The 20,627-nt window shown below is 47.9% G+C and overlaps 1 protein-coding gene across 1 annotated transcript; it reads left to right on the top strand.

Moving 5' to 3' along the window:
• Window positions 1–2,504: 2,504 nt before the first annotated feature.
• POFUT1 (protein O-fucosyltransferase 1) lies at window positions 2,505–13,941 on the top strand. Its single transcript, XM_015823838.2, has 7 exons — window positions 2,505–2,616; window positions 5,461–5,582; window positions 6,625–6,807; window positions 7,614–7,726; window positions 9,610–9,802; window positions 11,570–11,812; window positions 13,508–13,941. The coding sequence occupies exons 1-7, from the start codon at window positions 2,505–2,507 to the stop codon at window positions 13,694–13,696; spliced, it is 1,155 nt and encodes a 384-aa protein (XP_015679324.2). The 3' UTR covers window positions 13,697–13,941.
• Window positions 13,942–20,627: the final 6,686 nt, after the last annotated feature.

Below are 20,627 nucleotides of genomic sequence, written 5' to 3'. Positions count from 1 at the left end.
GAAGAGAATACTTGTGGGTTCCTTGGTGCTCTCTGAGCTTGGTGGTTTTCTTGCAGATGTTTGGTTACACAATTAGCTAACACCATCAGTGCTAGAAGGGAGTGGAGATTGCAGAAAGGAGGAAAAGGAGAAGAGGAGGAGAAAAGAGGAAAAGGAGAAATATGGAGGTCCTTGGTGCTCTCTAAGCTGGGCCATTTTGTTACAGGTATTTCATGACCCTACTAAATAGGGAACATCATCCGTGTTAAAAAGAGAGTGGGGTCTTTGGTTCTCTCTGAGATGGGCTGCTTTCTGGCAGATATTTCATGGCCCAATCAGGGAATATGTTCAGTGCTAGAAGGGAAATGGACAGCAAATCCCTCTCCCTTCTAATACTGATGATGTGACCTAGTTGGGTCATGAAATGTCTGCAGGAAAATCAGCAAGCTCGGAGAGCACCCAGGAAGCCACAGTCCTCCTCCTCTCTGCACATCCCCCCTTGCTTCTAACACTGATAAAGTTACCTCCTTGGCTAATGAAACGGCCACAAGAAAGCAATCAAGGTCAGAGAGCACAGAGGGTCCACAGTCCTCCCTCTATCATTCCAGAAACACCCACCCCCATCTAGCACTGATGATGCTGCCTAGTTGGGTCATGAAACGTGTGTAAGAAAACCACCAAGCTCCAAAGGATCCCACAGTCCTATTTGTCTTCTTTTCTTGTGGCAGCAAAACAAATGAACTTGTGCCCTTTCCTTAGATTGGGGATCTTCAAACTTGGCCCTTTTATGACTTGTGGACTTCAACTCCCAGAATTCCTCAGCCAGGCGGCTGAGGAATTCTGGGAGTTGAAGTCCACAAGTCACAAAAGGGCCAAGTTTGAAGACCCCTGGCTTAGATGGAACAGCTGCCCACTTCTTACCCAGGACCCCAGAGACCAAGCAAGGCGTTTGCACAAAGCAGGAAAGAGGGAAGAGACCTTCCTGACACCACTGGATGCAATCTGAAAACCTTCCAGCCCTGAGATGTGACTCCATCCAGCGCAGCTTTTCTCAATCTTGGCTACTGTGGACTTCAACTCCCAAAATTCCCAGCCAGCATGCTTTAAGATGGATGGGCTTCAACTCCCAGAATTCCCAGCCAGCATACTTTAAGATGGGTGGTCTTCAGCTCCCAGAATTCCCCAGCCACCATGTTTTCAGAGGGGTGGGCTTCAACTCCCAAAATTCCCCAGCCACATTTTAAGAGGGGTGGACATCAATTCCCAGAATTCCCAGCCACCATGCTTTAAGATGGGTAGACTTCAACTCCCAAAATTCACTAGCCACTCTGTTTTAAGAGGGGTGGACTTCAACTCCCAGAATTCCCCAGCCACGTTTTAAGAGGGGTGGACTTTGACTCTCAGAATTCCCCAGCCAACATGCTTTAAGATGGGTGGGCTTCAACTCCCAAAATTCCCCAGCCAACATGCTTTAAGGTGTATGGACTTCAACTCCCAGAATTCCCCAGCCACATTTTAAGAGGGGTGGACTTCAATTCCCAGAATTCCCAGCCACCATGCTTTAAGATAGGTAACTTCAACTCCCAGAATTCACTAGCCACTCTGTTTTAAGAGGGGTGGACTTCGACTCCCAGAATTCCCAGCCATCATGTTTTGAGAGAGAAGCACTTCAACTCCCAGAATTCCCCAGGCAGCTATAACTACAGTTATCCTGGGAATTGAAGTCCACCCATCTTCAAGCAGCCAAGATGGAGACACTCTGGTCCAGAGGAAGACCAAAGCGCCCCACTTCCAGGAGAAACCCCCCCCTCAGGCCCAAATAAAGCGACCCCAACTGAAAATAAAGAGTCTCCAAAGACCCTTCTTGGGCCCTCTTCCTGGTTTCTGGTCCTTCGATTGGATTTCCTCACAAACGTCCCCCCCACATGTGCCGGGGGGGGCAAGCACCCCCCCATCCACGGGCGCCCGAAACGTCCCGCCGAGCCGTTCAGGCAGCGCGCATGCGCCCTTGAGCGCGCTGCCTCCTCCCTCCCTCCCGCCCGGCCTGCTTCGCTCTTCCTTTCTCCACCTCACCCCCCCCCCGCGCGCGCGGGGCCCTCCTTGTGCCGTTTTTCCCCGCTCCGTTTCCGCGCTCACCGCCGCCGTGGCTCCCCTCCTGGCGCCTCGAGTGCCCGGAGGGAAGGGAGGAAGGCCCGAGGGTTGCCGCAGGAGCCCGGGGCGAGGCAGAGGCCCCATGGCGGGGCGTGTGGGCGTCGGGAGGGAGGGAAAGGAGGCGACGAAGGGCGACGAGGCCTCCGGCCCAGCAGCCTGTGATTTTTTTCCTCAGGCGGGCTGGCTCGCGCCGCTCAAGGCCTCCATGGCGCCACTTCCGGCCCGGACCGGAAGTCACCCCGTCCTGCCCTGCCAGGCGCGCGCGGGGCCTGGCGGGAGGGGCGGGGCGGGGCCGGGCCGGGCGAGCCGGTTTCTATGGAGACGGCCCGAGAGGCCTAACTAGGCCGCGGCCTCTTCTGTGGAGCCAGGCGGCGATGGCGGCGGCGGCGCTCGGTGTCCTCCTGTTCTGCCTCTTGCTCCCGAGCCCCGGCTGCGCCGACGACGGCTGGGACCCGTCCGGATACCTGCTCTATTGCCCCTGCATGGGTGAGGCCCGGTTCCGCCGCTTCGGGGCTGCCGTTCCTGCTCTTCCGCCCATGGGTTGAGAGAACGATGTAGGCGGCGGGTGGACTTGCCCCGGTTCCCTTCGCCCTGCGCTGCCGGCCTCCGACGGGACGCCTTCCTCGGGGGCTGGACTACAACTCCCATCATCCCCGGGAGTCCTGCTGGCGAGGGGGGTGCGATTGGGCAAGGCTTTAGGACGGGTGGGGAAACCATAGGCCCGTGGATGACTTGTGGACTACAACTCCCAGGAGGCCTGAGCCAGCATGACTGGCTGGGGAATTCTGGGAGTTGAAGTCCACAAATTCACAAAAGGGCCCATGGTTCCCCACCCTTGCTTTAGGGGAAAGGGAGCTCCAAAGAAGGAGGGGGTCTTCAAGGTCTTTCTGCAGCTCCCTTTGCTTGCATTTTATTTAATTTAACTTGGTGGAAGGATGAAATGTGTGGGGCCGCCCCTCTTTTAGGCTGCTTATTTATTTCTTTGTTAAGTTTATTTGCTGCCTATCTCACCCTGGGGCTTCTCTAAGCGGCTTTATATCTATCTATCTATCTATCTATCTATCTATCTATCTATCTATCTATCTGTTTTTATCTATCATCTATATCTATCTATCTATCTATCTAGATTGATAGATATAGATATATTTATTACTGGTATATATATATAAAGCCGCTTAGGGAAACCCCAGGGTGATATATATATATTTTACAGGTAGTCCTCAACTTACAACAGTTCACTTAACGACCGTTCAAGGATACAACAGCACTGAAAGAAAGTAACATGACTGTTTTTCACACTTACGACCACTCACCCCGTGGGTCACGTGATCAAAATTGGGACACTTGGCAACTGGTTCATACTTACGACGGTTGCATTGTCCTGGGTTCGTGTGATCCCCTTTTGCGACCTTTTGACCAGCAAAAGTCCATGGGGAAGCAGGATTCATTTAACAACTGTGTCGATGACTTAACTGCAGTGATTCACTTAACAACAGAGGCAAGAAAGGTTGTAAAATGGAGCAAAACTCAGAACAACAGAAAACTCGCTTAACAAAAGAAATTTTGAGCTCAATTATAGTTGTAAGTGGAGGACTGCCTCTGTTGCACTGGGGCTGCTTCTGCTACTAAAACTCACAACAGCCCAAAAGGTGTGTTATTTCTTGCACGAGTCTACCCCGCCCACTCCCATAATCCGTTCGTATACAGGTAGTCCTCGACTTAACGACCACGATTGGGACCAAAATGTCCATTGCTAAGCAAGGTGGTTAAGTGAGTCATGCCCAATGTTAACGACCTTTGTGCCACAATTGTTAAGCGAATTGTGTGGTCATTAACTGAATCCAGCTTCCCCCATTCACTGTGTATTAGAAATTGGTGGGGAAGATCTTAATGGGCATAAATCCACGCAAGTTGCCATGCGCTTGAATTTTGACAACGTGACTGGGAACGCTCCGAAGGTTGTAAGTGCGAGGATTGGTCATAAGTCTTTTTTTTGCCACTGCAGTTGCAGCTTTGAACAGTCGCTAAACGAATGGTTATAAGTTGAGCACTGTCCGTAACTGAGGAGATTGCTGAAGATTGTCCCAAAGCTTTGCACATACTGCTCGTTATGTACAGAAGCCCAAGAGGGCAAACTGAGTGCTCACGTTGCCCCCGAACAATATCCCTGCGAGGTAGGTGGGCTGAGAAGACGCATGAGAGACTCTGAGCCCCCCAGGGAGTTTCTGTGGCTGAACGGGGGCCAGAATCTGGGTCTCCCACTTCTAGGCCTGAGCTTAGATACAGCTTTACATCTTGAAACCTCCAAGGTCTCTAAATTAGGGATCTCCAATCTTTTTTCGTTGGCGGCCCAGTGCAGGGTGGGTAGAGAGGCCTTTATGCGCACGTGCACGAAGGGGGCTGCAAGCGCATGCAAGAACGGGGCCACGATTGCGCGTGCAAGAACAGGGCCACGAGCACCCGCGCAATGCTTGGGCGACACTAGCGTCCACCTGCCACAATGCTAGCATGAGTGGGGGGGTGTCCTCGTGACGCTAGCTAGCGCCTGTACGATGCTCACAGCATTGGGAGCACCTGCGTGACGCGAGCATGAGTAGGGGGTGTGCGCACACGCACACTGACCAGCCACTCAGCCCAGTGGTCAACAGCCCACGGCCCGCTAGTGGGCCGTGGCCCACATGTTGGGGACCTCTGCTCTAAACCCTGATTACCCATTCTTCATTTCATTTGTGTGGCTGCCCATGTAATGGGGGATTGTTCGTTCATTAATCAATTTAAATTTATGTGCTGCCCGTCTCGCTATCCAGAATGGGGATCTGGGGTTGAGCTCCACTTGGGAGTACAGATGATCCTCGACTTAACAACAGTTTGTTTAGTGGCCGAAGTTATGACGGCACTGAAAAAGGTGGCTTATGACGTATTTTTTTACACGTATGACCGTTGCAGCGTCCCCGTGGTCAGGTGATCGAAATATGGACGCTTGGCAACTGCATCGTATTTATGACAGTGACCGTCTCCTGGGGTCATGGGGTCATCTGACAGGCAAAGCAGACTCACTTAGTGTGTTACTAGTTTAATAACTGCAGTGATTTACTTAAGGATTCTAAAATGGGGCGAAACTCGCTTAACAACGGGTCTCGCTTAGCGACAGAATTTTTGGGGTCGGTTGCGGTCGTAAGTCGAGGACTGCCTGTCTCCTTTAATTTCAGCCTCACGCTTGAACTCGGCCTTAATGGAAGGAGAAAGAGCGTCCTAAAGGCCTGGCCAGACTTAACGCTGCCCTTTCCTTGCCCGGCGAGTAACAGACGGTCCTTTATGTTCTGTTCCAAGGGAGATTCGGGAATCAAGCAGATCACTTCCTCGGATCTTTAGCGTTTGCGAAGACGATGAATCGGACGCTGGCTGTGCCTCCCTGGATTGAGTACCGGCATCACAGGCCTCCCTACACGAATGTATGTTTCATTTATAGGCTGCCCGTCTCCTTGCCAAGCGACTCCGTTAGCCGGTTGGATTGGATTCAGAGCTTTGGATGTATTATTTATTTGATTTTTATCCCGCATTAATTGTTGTTTATAAATAATTCAAACTGGTGAGCCTACCTACTGCTACTTCCTCCCGTTTTCCTTACAACAACAACAACTCGGTGGGGTGGGGTGGGCTGAGGGAGTGACTGGCCCAATCACCCGACTGGCTTTCATGCCTGAGGCGGGACTAGAACTCTCGGTCTCCTGGTGATTGGCCCAAAGTCATCCAGCTGGTTTTGACACCTAAGGCGGGACTAGAATTCACTGTCTCCTGGTGATTGGCTGAAAGTCACCCAGCTGGTTTTCACGCCTAAGGCGGGACTAGAATTCACCGTCTCCTGGTGATTGGCCCAAAATCACCCAGCTGGCTTTCATGCCTAAGGCGGGACTAGAATTCACCGTCTCCTGGTGACTGGCCCAAAATCACCCAGCTGGTTTTCACGCCTAAGGCGGGACTAGAATTCACCGTCTCCTGGTGACTGGCCCAAAGTCACCCAGCTGGTTTTCATGCCTATGGCGGGACTAGAATTCACCGTCTCCTGGTAATTGGCCCAAAGTCATGCAGCCAGTTTTCATGCCTAAGGCGGGACTAGAATTCACCATCTCCTGGTGACTGGCCCAAAGTCACCCAGCTGGCTTTCATGCCAAAGGCGGGACTACAACTCCCTGTCTCCTGATGATGAGTGGCCCAAAGTCACCAATTCCGCTTTTGTGCCTACGGCGGGACTAGAACTCACCGACTCCTGGTTCCCAGCTCAGCACCTTAACTGCCTCTGATGTACCGGTGGAGATCATTGCAAGCTCCCTTTTTGAGACCCCCCCCCTACTCATTTCAAGACTGTATCCCGCCCGCCCACTTGTCCTCTGAATAGTGGCCAGCTTTTTATTAAACCATGCTGTGCATTGGCTATCGTTAAGTAATTCATGTGTTCAGTGTATTTGTGTAAATACGAGTTTCTTTTTATTGCAGCTCCACGTTCCTTACCAGGAATATTTCAAGCTGGCCCCTCTGCTGGAATACCACCGGGTGATTAGCTTGGAGGAGTTTATGGAAAAGCTGGCACCCACCCACTGGCCTCCTGGGCGGAGAGTGGCGTATTGCTTTGAAGCAGCCGCTGAGAGAAGTTCTGACAAAAAGACCTGCCCTATGAAGGTAGGAGGATCTGGGGAGAATTCAAGATTTTTTCTACTTCTCCCCAAGGTGCTTTTTCAAGTTTTCTCAGAAAACTGACCGGTAGGTGAGGAATCTTGACTGACAGCTGACGCCAGGGGTCTTCCAACTCGGCCCTTGGATGACTTGTGGACTTCAACTCCCAGAATTCCTCAGCCAGGCTGAGGAATTCTGGGAGTTGAAGTCCACAAGTCATCCAAGGGCCGAGTTGGAAGACCCCTGGCTTAACGCAAACAGAATACAAATGTTTTGGCCAAGCCACAAGGGTCAGCCATCGGGAACAATAAACTGACAGAACCAGAAGCAGGACCATTAAGGGTGACGGTCGCAGTGTCCGTGTGTGTGTGTGCGTCTGTGTGTGTGTGAGACACGTGATCTCCTTTTGCGACGTTCTGACGAGCAAAGTCGATGGGGGAAGCCCGGCTCGGCTAGCAACCGGGTTATTAACAACTCAATAACTGGGGTCAAGAAAAGTCGTCAAATGAATGTATTGACTAGTGTTATTTTCTTTGGTTGATATTGTGATAAAAGATCTATGTTTTTGTTTTTAATTGAAAAATTAATAAAAATTTATTAAAAAAAAAAAAGAAAAGTCGTCAAATGAGGCAAAAAAACTTCATTTAACCAATGTCTCACTTAGCAACGGAAACGTTGGGCTCCATTGCGGCCATGCGTCGAGGACTTGCCTGCCTGCCTGCACTTTTCAGGAAAGAGCCTGCCCCCCCCCCCCACCTCTGCCTTGCTTCTGCTGTCGTGGATGGACCTCACTTTGTTTTGTTTTTTTCCAGGATGGGAACCCCTTTGGGCCTTTCTGGGATCAGTTTGGAGTGGAATTTGAGAGGTCGGAGCTGTTCGGAGGCCTCTCCTTCAGCGCCTTTTACAAGGACGACTGGAACCGAAGGTAGCAAGTGGGGAATTGCTGACTGGGCAGGAATGATGATGATGATGATGTTGGAAGGGACCTTGGAGGTCATCTAGTACAACCCCCTGCTCAGGCAGGAAACCCTATACCAGTGATGGCGAACCTTTTAGAGACCGAGTGCCCAAACTGCAACCCAAAACCCACTTATGCATCGTCGGGTGCCGGGTGGGTGTGGCCCATTGGGTGGGTGTGGCCAATTGGTGTGTGGCCCATTGGGTGGGCGTGGCTGCGGTGGTAACGGCAGACTGGGTGGGATTAAAAAGTTCAATCAATCAATTCCAGCTTTGCAAGATCTTTTTTTCCCCATGAGAAGTTGAAATTGACTGATTGATTGAACCTTTTTTTTTTTTTGCACACGGCAGCAGAGGCCTAAAGCGAAAAGGTTTTATAAAACCCAGCTGAAGGCCCAGGACTGGGGCGACAGTGCGCGTGCCCACTGAGAGGGCTCTGAGTGCCGCCTCTGGCACCCGTGCCATAGGTTCGCCACCACTGCCCTATACCATTTCAGACAAAGGGCTGTCCAGTCTCTTCTTGAAAACTTCCAGTGTTGGAGCATTCAGAGCTTCTGGAGGCAGGTTGTTCCACTGGTTAATTGTTCTCACTGTCAGGAAGTTTCTCCTTAGTTCCAGGTTGCTTCTCTCCTTGATTAGTTTCCATCCATTGCTTCTTGTCCTGCCTTCAGGTGCTTTGGAGAATAGCTTGACTCCCTCTTCTTTGGGGCAGCCCCTGAGATACTGGAAGGCTGCTATCCTGTCCCCCCTCGTCCTTCTCTTTGTTAAACTAGACATCCCCAATTCCAGCAACCGTTCCTTCTATGTTTTAGCCTCCAGTCCCCTAATCATCTTTGTTGCTCTTCTCTGTACTCTTTCTAGAGTCTCAACATCTTTTTTGCATCGCGGTGACCAAAACTCAATGCCGTATTCCAAGTGTGGCCTTAACCGAGGCCTTGTAAAGTGGTACTAACACTTCACATTATCTTAATTCTATCCCTCTGTTAATACAGCCTAGCACTGTGTTGGCCTTTTTGGCAGCTGCAGCACACGGCTGGCTCATATTTTTGGAAATACTACCATAAAATTATAAATCAATGGAAAGATAATTTAATCAAGAATGTAATGCAACGAAGTTTGTTCAATTATCTGTACTGAATTCTATGAAAAGCTATAGCCAAATAACCAGAAAAAGGAAGCACAACTTGCTTAGGTTGATATCAGGTAGCTTTCCTTCATCCGATTGTAATAATAATAATAATAATAATAATAATAATAATAATAATAATAATAATAATAATAATAATAATAATAAAGTTGGAAGGGACCTTGGAGGTCATCTAGTCCAACCTCCTGTTTAGAAAGCCAGTCAGGTGTCATCTTGTTTTGGCAATGAGCCAATCAGATCACAGTAGGATTCAGTCATTGATCTCCTGTATTGAAGCTGAGAGGACATTTGTCAGTGTATTATGTGATCACTATCAAGTTGGTTGGGAGGTTTTTTTTGGTGTTCTTTCATTTAGTGAGCTTGTATAACATAATAAAATTAAAGTCATGGTGCAAAGAATTGACTGGTTGCCCAGAAAGTGGTGTAAAATAGTATTATTAAGCGAACAAGGCTACAGTTATAAAGAAATTATAAGAAAAATGGGTGGAAACTTAACCAAAGGCAGCATTTCTACTGTACACTTTTCCCCAAAGGTTTCCACAATTTTGGCCCCTACTGTACATATGAAAGGGCAACGGTCTCTGTGCTTCTGTGTTCTCTTCCCCACTTGATTCAGACTTAACAGTCCGGCTGGCAGGTCTTTTTTTCCTTTGGCCACCGAGAGAAAGGATGAATAATTGTGTTTCTCCTCTGTTTTCTCTTAGGTTTCCACTCTCTGAACATCCTGTTCTCGCCCTCCCAGGTGCTCCGGCCCAATTTCCTGTCCTGGAAGAGAACCGTCCCCTGCAGCGCTACATGGTTTGGTCTGATGAGATGGTGGAGAAAGGAGAGTCCTATATCAAGTCACTCCTGATCAGACCCTATGTGGGAATTCATTTGCGTGTGGGTTCAGATTGGGTAAGCGCCCGATCCAGAGGCTCGTGTTTTCCACAAGTTCTGTTGTGTTTGGCTGCCACACCAATGACAAAGACACAAGACTGAATCGACAAGGAGAGATTGGACCCCCATGGGTCCAGAATGGTTTAGCCCAGGGGTCTTCAAACTTGGCCTTTTTATGACTTGTGGACTTCAACTCCCAGAATTACTCAGCCAGGTATGCTTGCTGAGGAATTCTGGGAGTTGAAATCCACAAGTCATCAAAGGGCCAAGTTTGAAGACTCCTGATATAGACTTTAAGAGGAGTGGACTTCAACTCCCAGAATTCCTCAGCCAGCATGCCTGGCTGAGGAATTCTGGGAGTTGAAGTCCACAAGTCATCAAAGTGCCACGTTTGTAGACCCCTGGTATAGGGTCTCCTGCTTGAGTAGGGGGTTGGACTAGAAGACCTCCAAGGTCCCTTCCAGCACTGTACAGGTAGCCCTTGACGTACGACCACAATCGACCCCCAAATTTTGGTTGCTAAGCGAGGCAGTTAAGTGAATCTTGCCCCATTCTACGACCCTTCTTGCCACAGTTCTTAAGTGAATCATTATAGTTGTTAAGCTAGTCACACCGTTGTTAAACGAATCTGACTTCTCCATTAACCTGGCTTGTCAGAAGGTCACAAAAGGGGATCACATGATCCCGGGGACACTGTAACCGTCATAAATATGAGTCAGATGCCAAGTATCTGAATTTTGATCCCGTGACCACGGAGGGTGCTGCAATGGTCGTAAGAGTGGGAAAACGGTCATAAGTCACTTTTTTTCTGTGCCGTCGCTAAACGAGATGTAAGTCACGGAACTATACAATCATTGATCCCCGAAGCCAATAACGTAAATATGAACAGTCACTTGTCTGAGACAGTATAGGTCCTCCTGCTTGAGGAAGGGCTGGACTAGAAGACCTCCAAGGTCCCTTAAAGCTGTATTCTGTTCTAAAAGAGAAGCCAGAGTTAGCTGTGTTATATTTTCTTTTTTTTAAAGTTTTTATTATTTTTTTTCCATACATACAATAATAATTTTTCAATCAACGTGCTGTCTGAGTTTGACTACGCTAATACATATTTAATTCCTAATACTTTATTCTTTCTTCTAGCCATCAATAAAATAAGTCCTAAGTTTGGTAATATTCTGTTGCTTCTTTTTTTTTCAGTCTCATGGTCAATCTGTCCATCTCTGCGCATTCTAGTATTTTTTTATTATTATTATTATTTCTTCCTCTGATGGTATTCCTTCATTTTTCCAATACTGCGCAAATAAAATTCTTGCCGCTGTTATGACATGCAAAATCAAATATAGGCTTTGTTTATTAGTCTTTTCTGGCATTGTACCCAATAAAAAAAAATTTGAGGTTTAAAATCTACGTGTTCTTCCCACATCTCATCTTTTCTAGTCAAGTGTGTATCTTTTTCCAATAGTTCTTTGCTTTATGACGTCCACCAAACATGATAATACGTGCCTGACATGTTTACATTTCCAACATCTACCTGACATATTTTTAAACATTCTTGTTAATCTTGCTGGTGGCAGGTGCCATCTATACAGAACATTTTATATCAATTTTCTTTATAAGAAGTTGACCTTGTCCATTTGTAATTTCTTGCCCCTAAAGTTTGCCGTTTTTCTCATTCTATATTATATCCCAAAAAAAATTCGCCCATCTTACCATTGTTTCTTTAACTTGTTCAGCTTTCCATTTCCAAAGTTACCTGTGTTATCTTTTCTACTTTCTGTCTTCTCTTAGAAAAATGCTTGCAATCTGCTGAAGGAGGGCACTGCTGGGTCACATTTAATGGCATCCCCACAGTGTGTGGGCTATGATCGCAACAACGCCGCGCCCCTCACCATGGATATGTGTTTGCCGGACCTGAACGAGATCAGGCGTGCCGTGAAACTCTGGGTGGAAAAGATAGAGGCGAAAGCCGTGTTTGTGGCCACCGATTCTGAGCCCTACACCCAGGAGATACAGCAGTGTTTCCAAGACAAGGTAATCTTCATGAAATAATAAAATTATAATAAGATAACGTTTAGGGTCATTGTTTTACAGTGGGCACCCTGGCACGCATTGAAAATGAGATTCTGTTGCCTGCTCAGAAGTGTACACGTACATAACATACATACAGAAATGCTATAGACATGCGTATGTGTACGCCCTCACCCTTACATATAAATACATATAAATAATAAATCCCTGTCCATCTTGAAGACATAAGAGAAGGAGGAAGCTTGAGAGTTCACAAGGTTGATACTGTATGGCAGGGGTCCCTAACCCCCGGTCCATGGACTGGCACCGGGCCGCAGCATGCCAGCAACCGGTCTGCACGAACAAGCAAAGCCCCATCCGTGGGATGCAGGCAGCACGCAAAACCACGTACTCTCCGGTCCGTGGAAAAACCTCTCTCCACGGAACCGGTCCCTGGTGCCCAAAAGTTTGGGGGCCTCTGCTGTGTGGCACAAAAAGGACTGAATCTGGATGTTCTGCTTCGGATGTTCTGCTTCTCCTGTTTGAGCAGGGGGCTGGATTAGAAGACCTCCAAGGTCCCTTCCAGCTCCTATTCCATCCTATTCTATTCTAATCTAATCTATTCTATTCTGTATTTCTATTCTATTCTGTATTTCTATTCTATTCTACAATCTGTCTATTCTATTCTATTCTGTATTTCTATTCTATTCTGTATTTCTATTCTATTCTATTCTGTATTTCTATTTTATTCTACAATCTGTCCTATTCTATTCTATTCTATTCTATATTATTCTGTATTCTATCCTATCCTATCCCCTATCCCAGTCATGGCGAACCTTTTAGAGACTGAGTGCCCAAAAACTGGCCCTGCTCCCGCTCCACCCCCTGCCCTGCCCCCCTTCTGCCCCCCAATCCCCTGCCCTGCCTCCCCGCAGGGCCACTCACCGCCTCCTGGGCCCACCGCACATCGCTCTGGCAGCCCAGCAGTGCTATGGCGGTCACGCCCTCTGCCCGCGCCCTGCAGCATCAACTATGCACGATGGGGTGTGAGGGCAGAGTCTTGTCTATACTGCCTGGCTGCCATGTCCTTGGCTGCGCTGCTCCGCTCAGGGGCAACTCTCCTCCAGGGGGCTGCTGGAGAGGAGGGGGTCACGGGGGGAGGCAAGGCTGGGGCAATGACATGTGTGCCCACAGAGAGGGCTCCAAGTGCCACTTCTGGCACCCGTGCCATAGGTTCGCCACCACTGCCCTATCCTATCCCCTATTCTATTCTATTCTATTCTATTCTATTCTATTCTATTCTATTCTATTCTATTCTTCCACTCCACTCCATTCCATAATTTCTATTCTAATTCTATTCTGTTCTGTTCTATTCTATTCTATTCTATTCTATTCTTCCATTCCATTGCATTCCATAATTTCTATTCTATTCCATTCCATTCCGTTCCGTTCCATTGGCAGTGAGATACAGGAAGTCCTGTAACTTTGGGCCAGTGACCAGGAGAGGGCGAGTTCTAGTCCTGCCGTAGGCACGAAAGCCCAGCTGGGTGACTCTGTGCCAGTCAATCTCTCTGAGCCCAACCCACCTCTCAGGATTATTCCTGTGGGAAAAATAGGAGGAAGGAGTATATTGACCACCGAGTCATTTATAAAAATGATGGAGGAAGGATATTAATAAATGGCATGGAAAAGTGATGCCTTCTGTTTTCTCCTTTGCAGATCAAAGTGGTCCATTTGCAACCCGAAGTGGCCCAGTTAGACCTGTACATCCTCGGCCAGTCTGACCATTTCATCGGCAACTGCGTCTCCTCTTTCACCGCCTTTGTGAAGCGGGAGAGGGACGCGCACAGGAGGCCGTCTTCCTTTTTCGGCATGGACTACCCCCCTCAACTTAGGGATGAATTATAAACCCCCCCGGGGGAAACTGCGCGTTGCGTCTCGGGACACACAACTCGGGCTTCACACAAAGCCCCCTCGGAAGCCAGGCTGCATAGCTGGTCGGTTCTGCGGAATTCGTCCCTGTGCGTTCTTTTATAGTCTGAGCTGGAACAACAGAGCAACTTTTTGGGAAAATCCCATTTTTTTTCCGCTCCCCCTGTAATGGTTGAATCAAGGAATCCTCTGAATCTACCACTCGAGTTTCCTCCTTCCCTTTTCACAGCCTTCTTACCTCAGAATAAATCTCTGACAGCACAATCAATAAATCATAAAAAATGTTCGGGATCTCAAAAGTGGCAACCAGAAGACAATGCAATTATCCTTATAAGTGATTAGCACTTTCCAAAACAGATTTAATCTCCACGTCCTCTTAGTTGGACTAGGTCAGGGGTAGGTAACCTCGGCTCTTTTATGACTGGTGGACCTCAACTCCCAGAATTCCTGAGCCAGCCATGCTGAGGGGAAAGGGAGAGGTTTCCAAGCTGAGCCAGGCTGACTCAGGAATTCTGGGAGTTGAAGTCCACGAGTCATAAAAGAGCCGAGGTTGCCTACCCCTGGTCTAGTCCATCCTCAGCCACAGTCAGTTTTGGTCAAGGAGGCCGATGGGGAGGTAGGTGAAATAATATAATACACTGCCTTCAGCTGGGTCAGGGATAGGCAACCTTGGCCCTTTTATGACTGGTGGACTTTAATTCCCAGAATTCCTGAGCCAGCATGGGAGAACTATGACCCCCTCATGACTGGTGGACTTCAACTTCCAGAATTTCTGAGCCAGCATGGGGGAACTATGGCCCCCTCATGACTCGTGGACTTCAACTCCCAGAATTCCTGAGCCAGCATGGCTCAGCTTGGAAACCTCCCTTTCCCCTCAGCATGGCTGGCTCAGGAATTCTGGGAGTTGAAGTCCAGGAGTCATAAAAGAGCCCAGGTGGCCTACCCCTGGTATAGGGAGACTAAACCTGAATTTGTTGGAATGTGTAACTGATTTTGGTATTTTCAGAACTAATTAGTATTGAAGCCTCTAACAAGGAGTGGGCTGCCAAACACATTTATATATATATATTTTAAAAATGGTTCAGAATAAAAGCGAGATATTTTGGAACGGTTTTGTATTGTATTTTTACAGAAATCACAGCCTAAAAGTGAAATAAAATCATTTTTTCTAAAAAAAAAAAAAACCTCCTTATTTTTGCTGAATAAATCAAGCCATTTTTTTTCAGAGTTCTGGATGCAGGCAGTCCTCGACTTACGACTGCAATTGAGCCCAAATTTTCTGTAGCTAAGCGAGACGGCTGCGAAGTGAGTTTTGTCCTGTTTTGTGACTTTTCTTGCCACAGTTGTTAATGGTTTCCTCATTAACTTCGCTTGTCAGAAGGTGGCTAAAAGTGATCACGTAACTTGGGACGCGCGGCAACCGTCATAAATATGAACCAGCTGCCAAACATCTGGATTTTGATCATGTGACCATGGGGAAATGGCAGATGGTCATAAGTCACTTTTTTCAGTGATGTAACTTTGAACGGTCACTAAATTGTTGTAAATCAAAGATTGCCTGTCTCTTGTTGGAGAAGACCGTGGACAACTAAGAACATAAATGGATCATGAAACCAACCAACCCAGAGTTCTCATTTGAGGCATAAATTATTCTAATTATTCTATTTCTATTCTATCCTAATTCAAGGCCATGATGGGAAGGCTCAGCTCTCTGGAGAAAGTTCCGATGCTGGGAAAGAGGGAAGGAAAGAATAACAGGAATAGAGTTGGAAGGGACCTTGGAGGTCATCTAGTCCAACCCCCTGCTCAGGCAGGAAACCCTGTACCATTTCAGACAAATGACTGTCCAGTTTCTTCTTAAAAACTTCCAGTGTTGGAGCATTCACCGCTTCTGGAGGCAGGTTGTTCCCCTGGTTAATTGTCCTCACTGTCAAGAAGTTTCTCCTTAGTTCTAGGTTACTTCTCTCCTTGATTAGTTTCCATCCATGGCTTCTCGTCCTGCCTTCTGGTGCTTTGGAGAAGAGGTTGACCCCCTCTTCTTTGGGGCAACTCCTCAGATATTATCATGTCAGCCCTAGTCCTACTTTTCATTAAACTAGACATACCCAATTCCAGCAACTGTTCTTTTGTCGCTTACAGAGGTGATGGGGACACTGTTGGAAGACCTGATAGGACCCAGTTGTAGACAGGTCATTGTTGAGAAAGCCATCCTGGGTGGTCATTAAGAATTGACACTGAGTTGAAGAAAGATCATTCATATGAAGAGTCGTTTCAGAAGTCCATAATAATGTTGGGAAAAGTGGAAGAGAAAAGGATGACCAGACACAAGATTTTCTATTCCAGCCTATGGCCGTCCTTGTTAAAGGCATAAGGACCAAACCCCTGTTGAGAAAATAGGCTGAGGGGAAAGGGAGAGGTTTCCAAGCTGAGCCATGCTGGCTCAGGAATTCTGGGAGTTGAAGTCCACGAGTCATGAGGGGGCCATAGTTCCCCCATGCTGGCTCAGGAATTCTGGGAGTCGAAGTCCACGAGTCATGAGGGGGCCATAGTTCCCCCATGCTGGCTCAGGAATTCTGGGAGTTGAAGTCCACCAGTCATGAGGGGGCCATAGTTCCCCTATGCTGGCTCAGGAATTCTGGGAGTTGAAGTCCACGAGTCATGAGGGGGCCATAGTTCCCCCATGCTGGCTCAGGAATTCTGGGAGTTGAAGTCACCGAGTCATAAAAGAGCCAAGGTTGCCTACCCCTGCCCTATGCCATTTCAGACAAATGGTTGTCCAGTCTCTTCTTAAAAACCTCCAGTGTTGGAGCTCCCACAACTTCTGGAGGCAAGGCATTCTACTGATTAATAATCAAATTCCTCCTTATTTCCATAGTGGATCTCTCATTAATGACTTTCCACCCATGACGTCTTGCCCTGCCCTCAGGTGTTTTGGAGAACAGGACAGAACAAAATAACAGTTGGAAGGGACCTTGGGAGGTCTTCTAGTCTAACCCCCTGCTCAAGCAGGAGACCCTATGCCATTTGAGACAAAAGGCTGTCCAGTCTGTTCTTACAAACCTCCAGTGATGGAGCACCCACAACTTCTAGAGGCAAGCCGTTCTTTTTGATGACCTCCTTGCCCTTGTCTACCGAGCCATAATTTCCAGTTTATGTCTCCGCCAGAGATGGAATGGCATCCCAAGTCTACCTCGGAAAGGAAGATGAAGCTAGGAAAAACTCTGCAGCTTAGGACAGTGGTGGTGAACCTATGACACGCGTGCCAGAGGCGACACTCAGAGCCCTCTCTGTGGGCATGTGCGCCATGCCCCAGAAATGGCAACCATCCCTCTTCAAGCAGCCAACCGCTAACTTGCCGAGGTCCCACGTGGCTGGATGCATCCCAGCACAACTGGTTTCCCTCCCCTCCGTCCCATCCCTCCTGGCATCGCATGCTCTCCTTTTCCCGGGCACGACCCACTGCATCGCCTCCTCAGCTGTCGGCTATCTGTCCAGCTTAGAGGCGGCTTCTCTGAACTGCTGGTGGCGGGCTGCGGAGCCCCAGAGTGCGCCGGTCGAGGGGCCGGCAGGCTGTGGCTGCCGACAGACAACTGTCGGCCCCCATGCACTCACTGGCCTCTGTGTGCGAGGGCCGATGGTGTCAGGTAGCAGCCACCCCAGCCCCTGCCTCACCTTGTCCTGCGACAATGGCACCCCGGCCCTGCCTTGCCTTGCCTTACCCCGCAGGACGAGCCTCTTGCCCACCGTCCCACCTGCCAGAGACCCCCCCCGGATCTTCCCCAACCCTGCCCAGCCCACACAGGCATCCCTTCCCACGAACAACATTGGCCACCTTGGCCACACCCACCCAGTCTGCCATGACCACCACAGCCACGTCCACCCAGTGGGCCACGCCCACCTGGCACCCGGCGATAAATAAGTGGGTTTTGGGTTGCAGTTTGGGCACTCGGTCTCTAAAAGGTTCGCCACCCCTGGCTTAGGAGAAGAGAAGCAAGACCACCCGTGTAAGTTCCAATTAAGTTGATTTATTAGTCTGTCCAGTGTGCAGAAATCCAGTCAACTAATCATGGTTAGTACAGCTTTGGAGCTAGATAAGGACTAATGGACTTCAAAGGGGAGGGTGGGGCTGGACTTAGATCCTTTCTGTTTGCGTAGCAAATCCAGGAGAAGTCCTCTTTTCACTGGGCCCCCAAGCCGAGCCGTTCCTTCTATAGCTTCTCCCAACGGTGGTGGCACGTTGTAGCTGCTGCTTTGATCTTGGATGCGTTCCTTTCTCAGTTGTATCAGAAGCATCTCTGTCGCCAGGTTCTTCGCTGCAAAGAGTTAGCAAGGTCAATGGGAAGGGTCTGCTGGGGGCCGGGTTCGAAAGAAAACAGCAAGCATGATGGGCTTTTAATCCCGTTCACCTGTCCATTCTATCCCCATTAGGTAGCTTTCTTCAACCTTGGGCGCCCGGTTATCGCCGTCAAACCTTCACCATTATGGACATCAACTCCCATAATGAGGGTGAAGGTTCGCTTTTGTGAGTTGTGGGTTGGTTTTCCCGACCTGGATGCTGCATTCCAGGTGTAACCTTACTAAGGCTTTACAAGCAGCGCCTGCATTTTCTGCGTCGCGTGAGAGAAGCACATCTTCCTTCCCCTATCCTGACCACTTTCTACAGGGGGACGATCGAGAGCATCCTGTCATACAGCATCACAGTCTGGTTTGGAAGCATCACTGTTTCAGACAGGAAGGCGGTGCAGAGAGTGGTGAGGACGGCAGAAAAGATCATTGGCAGTTCAGAGAGTGGTGAGGACGGCAGAAAAGATCATTGGCAGTTCCCTCCCTCCCATCCAGGACGTAGCACAGAAGCGCTGCTTGAGCAGGGTCCGCAAGATTATCTGGGACACTACACATCCTCTTCACGACCTGTTTTCCTTGTTACCTTCTGGGAGGAGGGGGCTTCGTGGTATCCGAAGCAGAACATCCAGATTCAGCCAGAGTTTCATTCCATACAGCATTAACCTTGTGAACTCTCAAGCTTCCTCCTTCCGTTACATATTCAAGATGGACAGTATTTAATATTTATTTGCTACGTATATGTAGGGATGTGGGTCTATACATACGTTGTTCATAGTATATTTAGGTGTGCGTCATGTATGTGTTTCACTTTGAGAGCGGGCAACTAAATTTCATTTTTGATGTGTGCCGTTGTGCCCACAGTAAAAAAATGACAATAAAGGTTATCTTATCATCTTATCTTATCTTATCTTATCTTATCTTATCTTATCTTATCTTATCTTATCTTATCTTGCCTTATCATCTTATCTTATCTTTTTTTATCTTATCATCTTGATGTCAAGTCTGCTAACGTTGGATGTTCTTGCTTGCCATATGTGAAGAAGCAAACATGTTTTATTTAGCCTACATATCACTTCTAGAGTTAAAGCAGACGATACCAGCCTAGTAGGTGGGAAAGTATGCCAGCTAATCATAACAATATCTCAGCATAACACAGCCAAGGTCAGCTGTAACAGGAGAAATAGGGAGGGAGCAATTCACATTTCACACTAATTGAAGAATATGATTGATGACTGTAAAATGAAGGAGTGAGTTATGCGTTGTTACGGGTGCTTGGGGGTGGGAGGTTTTAGTTTTTGGCTTTTATTGTACGTGCGGAAGCTATGTAGCAAAATAAAGGATTCTTTAAGAAATAAGCCTCAAAGTTCTTTGAAAAAGCTACTTCTTTTCAGAACCATGTCACTTATCTTATCTACAAAGTGGTACTAACAGTTCACATGATTGTAGCTAGAATCGGAATGGAACGACCATGATGCAAATTTCATAAAGACATAACTGGCTGGTGATGTCACCTATTCTAGGACGTCCTTGCCCATCCTGCAGACAGACAATCTTTTTCTTTTTTTATTTAATTTTTAAATTATTTTTCCAAACACTCCCCCATACATATACCGTGATATTTATCAGAGGTGAACATACATTCTTTTTACATTCTTATATATAAGATACTTTTAATAAAATGAAATAAAATACATACACATGACTTTTGGTGTTGCTCGCCCGTTTCCCCTTTCACTGTATCCGCACTCCTTCTTCTCTACCTTCTTTCTCCCTTTCTTCTCTTTCTTCCCTACTTCCCTCTTCTTCCTCTCCTCTTTTCTTCACCACTCTCCTCCCCTTTCTCCCCACTTCTCCTCTTCTCCTCCAACCTTCCCTACTTCCTTCCCCCCTCCTTTACTCTTTCCTCTCTCTTCTCCTTTCTTTCCTCTTCAGAAACAATTCAGGGGTAATGTCCGAGCAATTCCTCTCTCCAAATTTCCCTATCTGTATTATATACAATAAGATTAATTTTCTCTTACATTAATACTTCTATTTATCTAACCTTCTCGGTATATACTTCTATAAATATTTATACAACCTCCAGTTATTCAGTACTACTACTACTAATAATGATAAAGTTGGAAGGGAGCTCGGAGGTCATCTAGTCCAACCTCCTGCTCAGGCAGGAAACCCTATACCATTTCGGACAAATGGCTGTCCAGTCTCTTCTTAAAAACTTCCAGTGTTGGCGCATTCACCGCTTCTGGAGGCAGGTTGTTCCACTGGTTAATTGTTCTAACTGTCAGGAAGTTTCTCCTTAGTTCCAGGTTGCCTCTCTCCTTGATTAGTTTCCATCCATTACTTCTTGTCCTGCCTTCAGGCACTTTGGAGAATAGCTTGACTCCCTCTTCTTTGGGGCAGCCCCTGAGATACTGGAAGACTGCTATCCTGTCCCCCCTCGTCCTTCTCATCGTTAAACTAGAAGACCCAATTCCAGCAACTGTTCCTTGTATGTTTTAGCCTCCAGTCCCCTAATCATCTTTGTTGCTCTTCTCTGTCGCCTGGGTCTCCCTCCTTATCTGCT

This window comes from Protobothrops mucrosquamatus, unplaced genomic scaffold, assembly GCF_001527695.2.
Source record: "Protobothrops mucrosquamatus isolate PMUCROS unplaced genomic scaffold, P.Mucros_1.0 scaffold2008, whole genome shotgun sequence".
Taxonomy (NCBI): domain Eukaryota; kingdom Metazoa; phylum Chordata; class Lepidosauria; order Squamata; family Viperidae; genus Protobothrops; species Protobothrops mucrosquamatus.
This window is presented reverse-complemented; position numbering and strand designations above follow the sequence as displayed.

Bases quoted from the DNA above. Each gene is read 5' to 3' on its own strand.
- POFUT1 (XM_015823838.2), top strand. From the start codon at position 2,505: ATGGCGGCGGCGGCGCTCGGTGTCCTCCTGTTCTGCCTCTTGCTCCCG. The intron at 2,617-5,460 runs GTGAGGCCCGGT...TTCTGTTCCAAG, and splicing joins GCTCTATTGCCCCTGCATGG to GGAGATTCGGGAATCAAGCA. The intron at 7,727-9,609 runs GTAGCAAGTGGG...GTTTTCTCTTAG, and splicing joins AAGGACGACTGGAACCGAAG to GTTTCCACTCTCTGAACATC.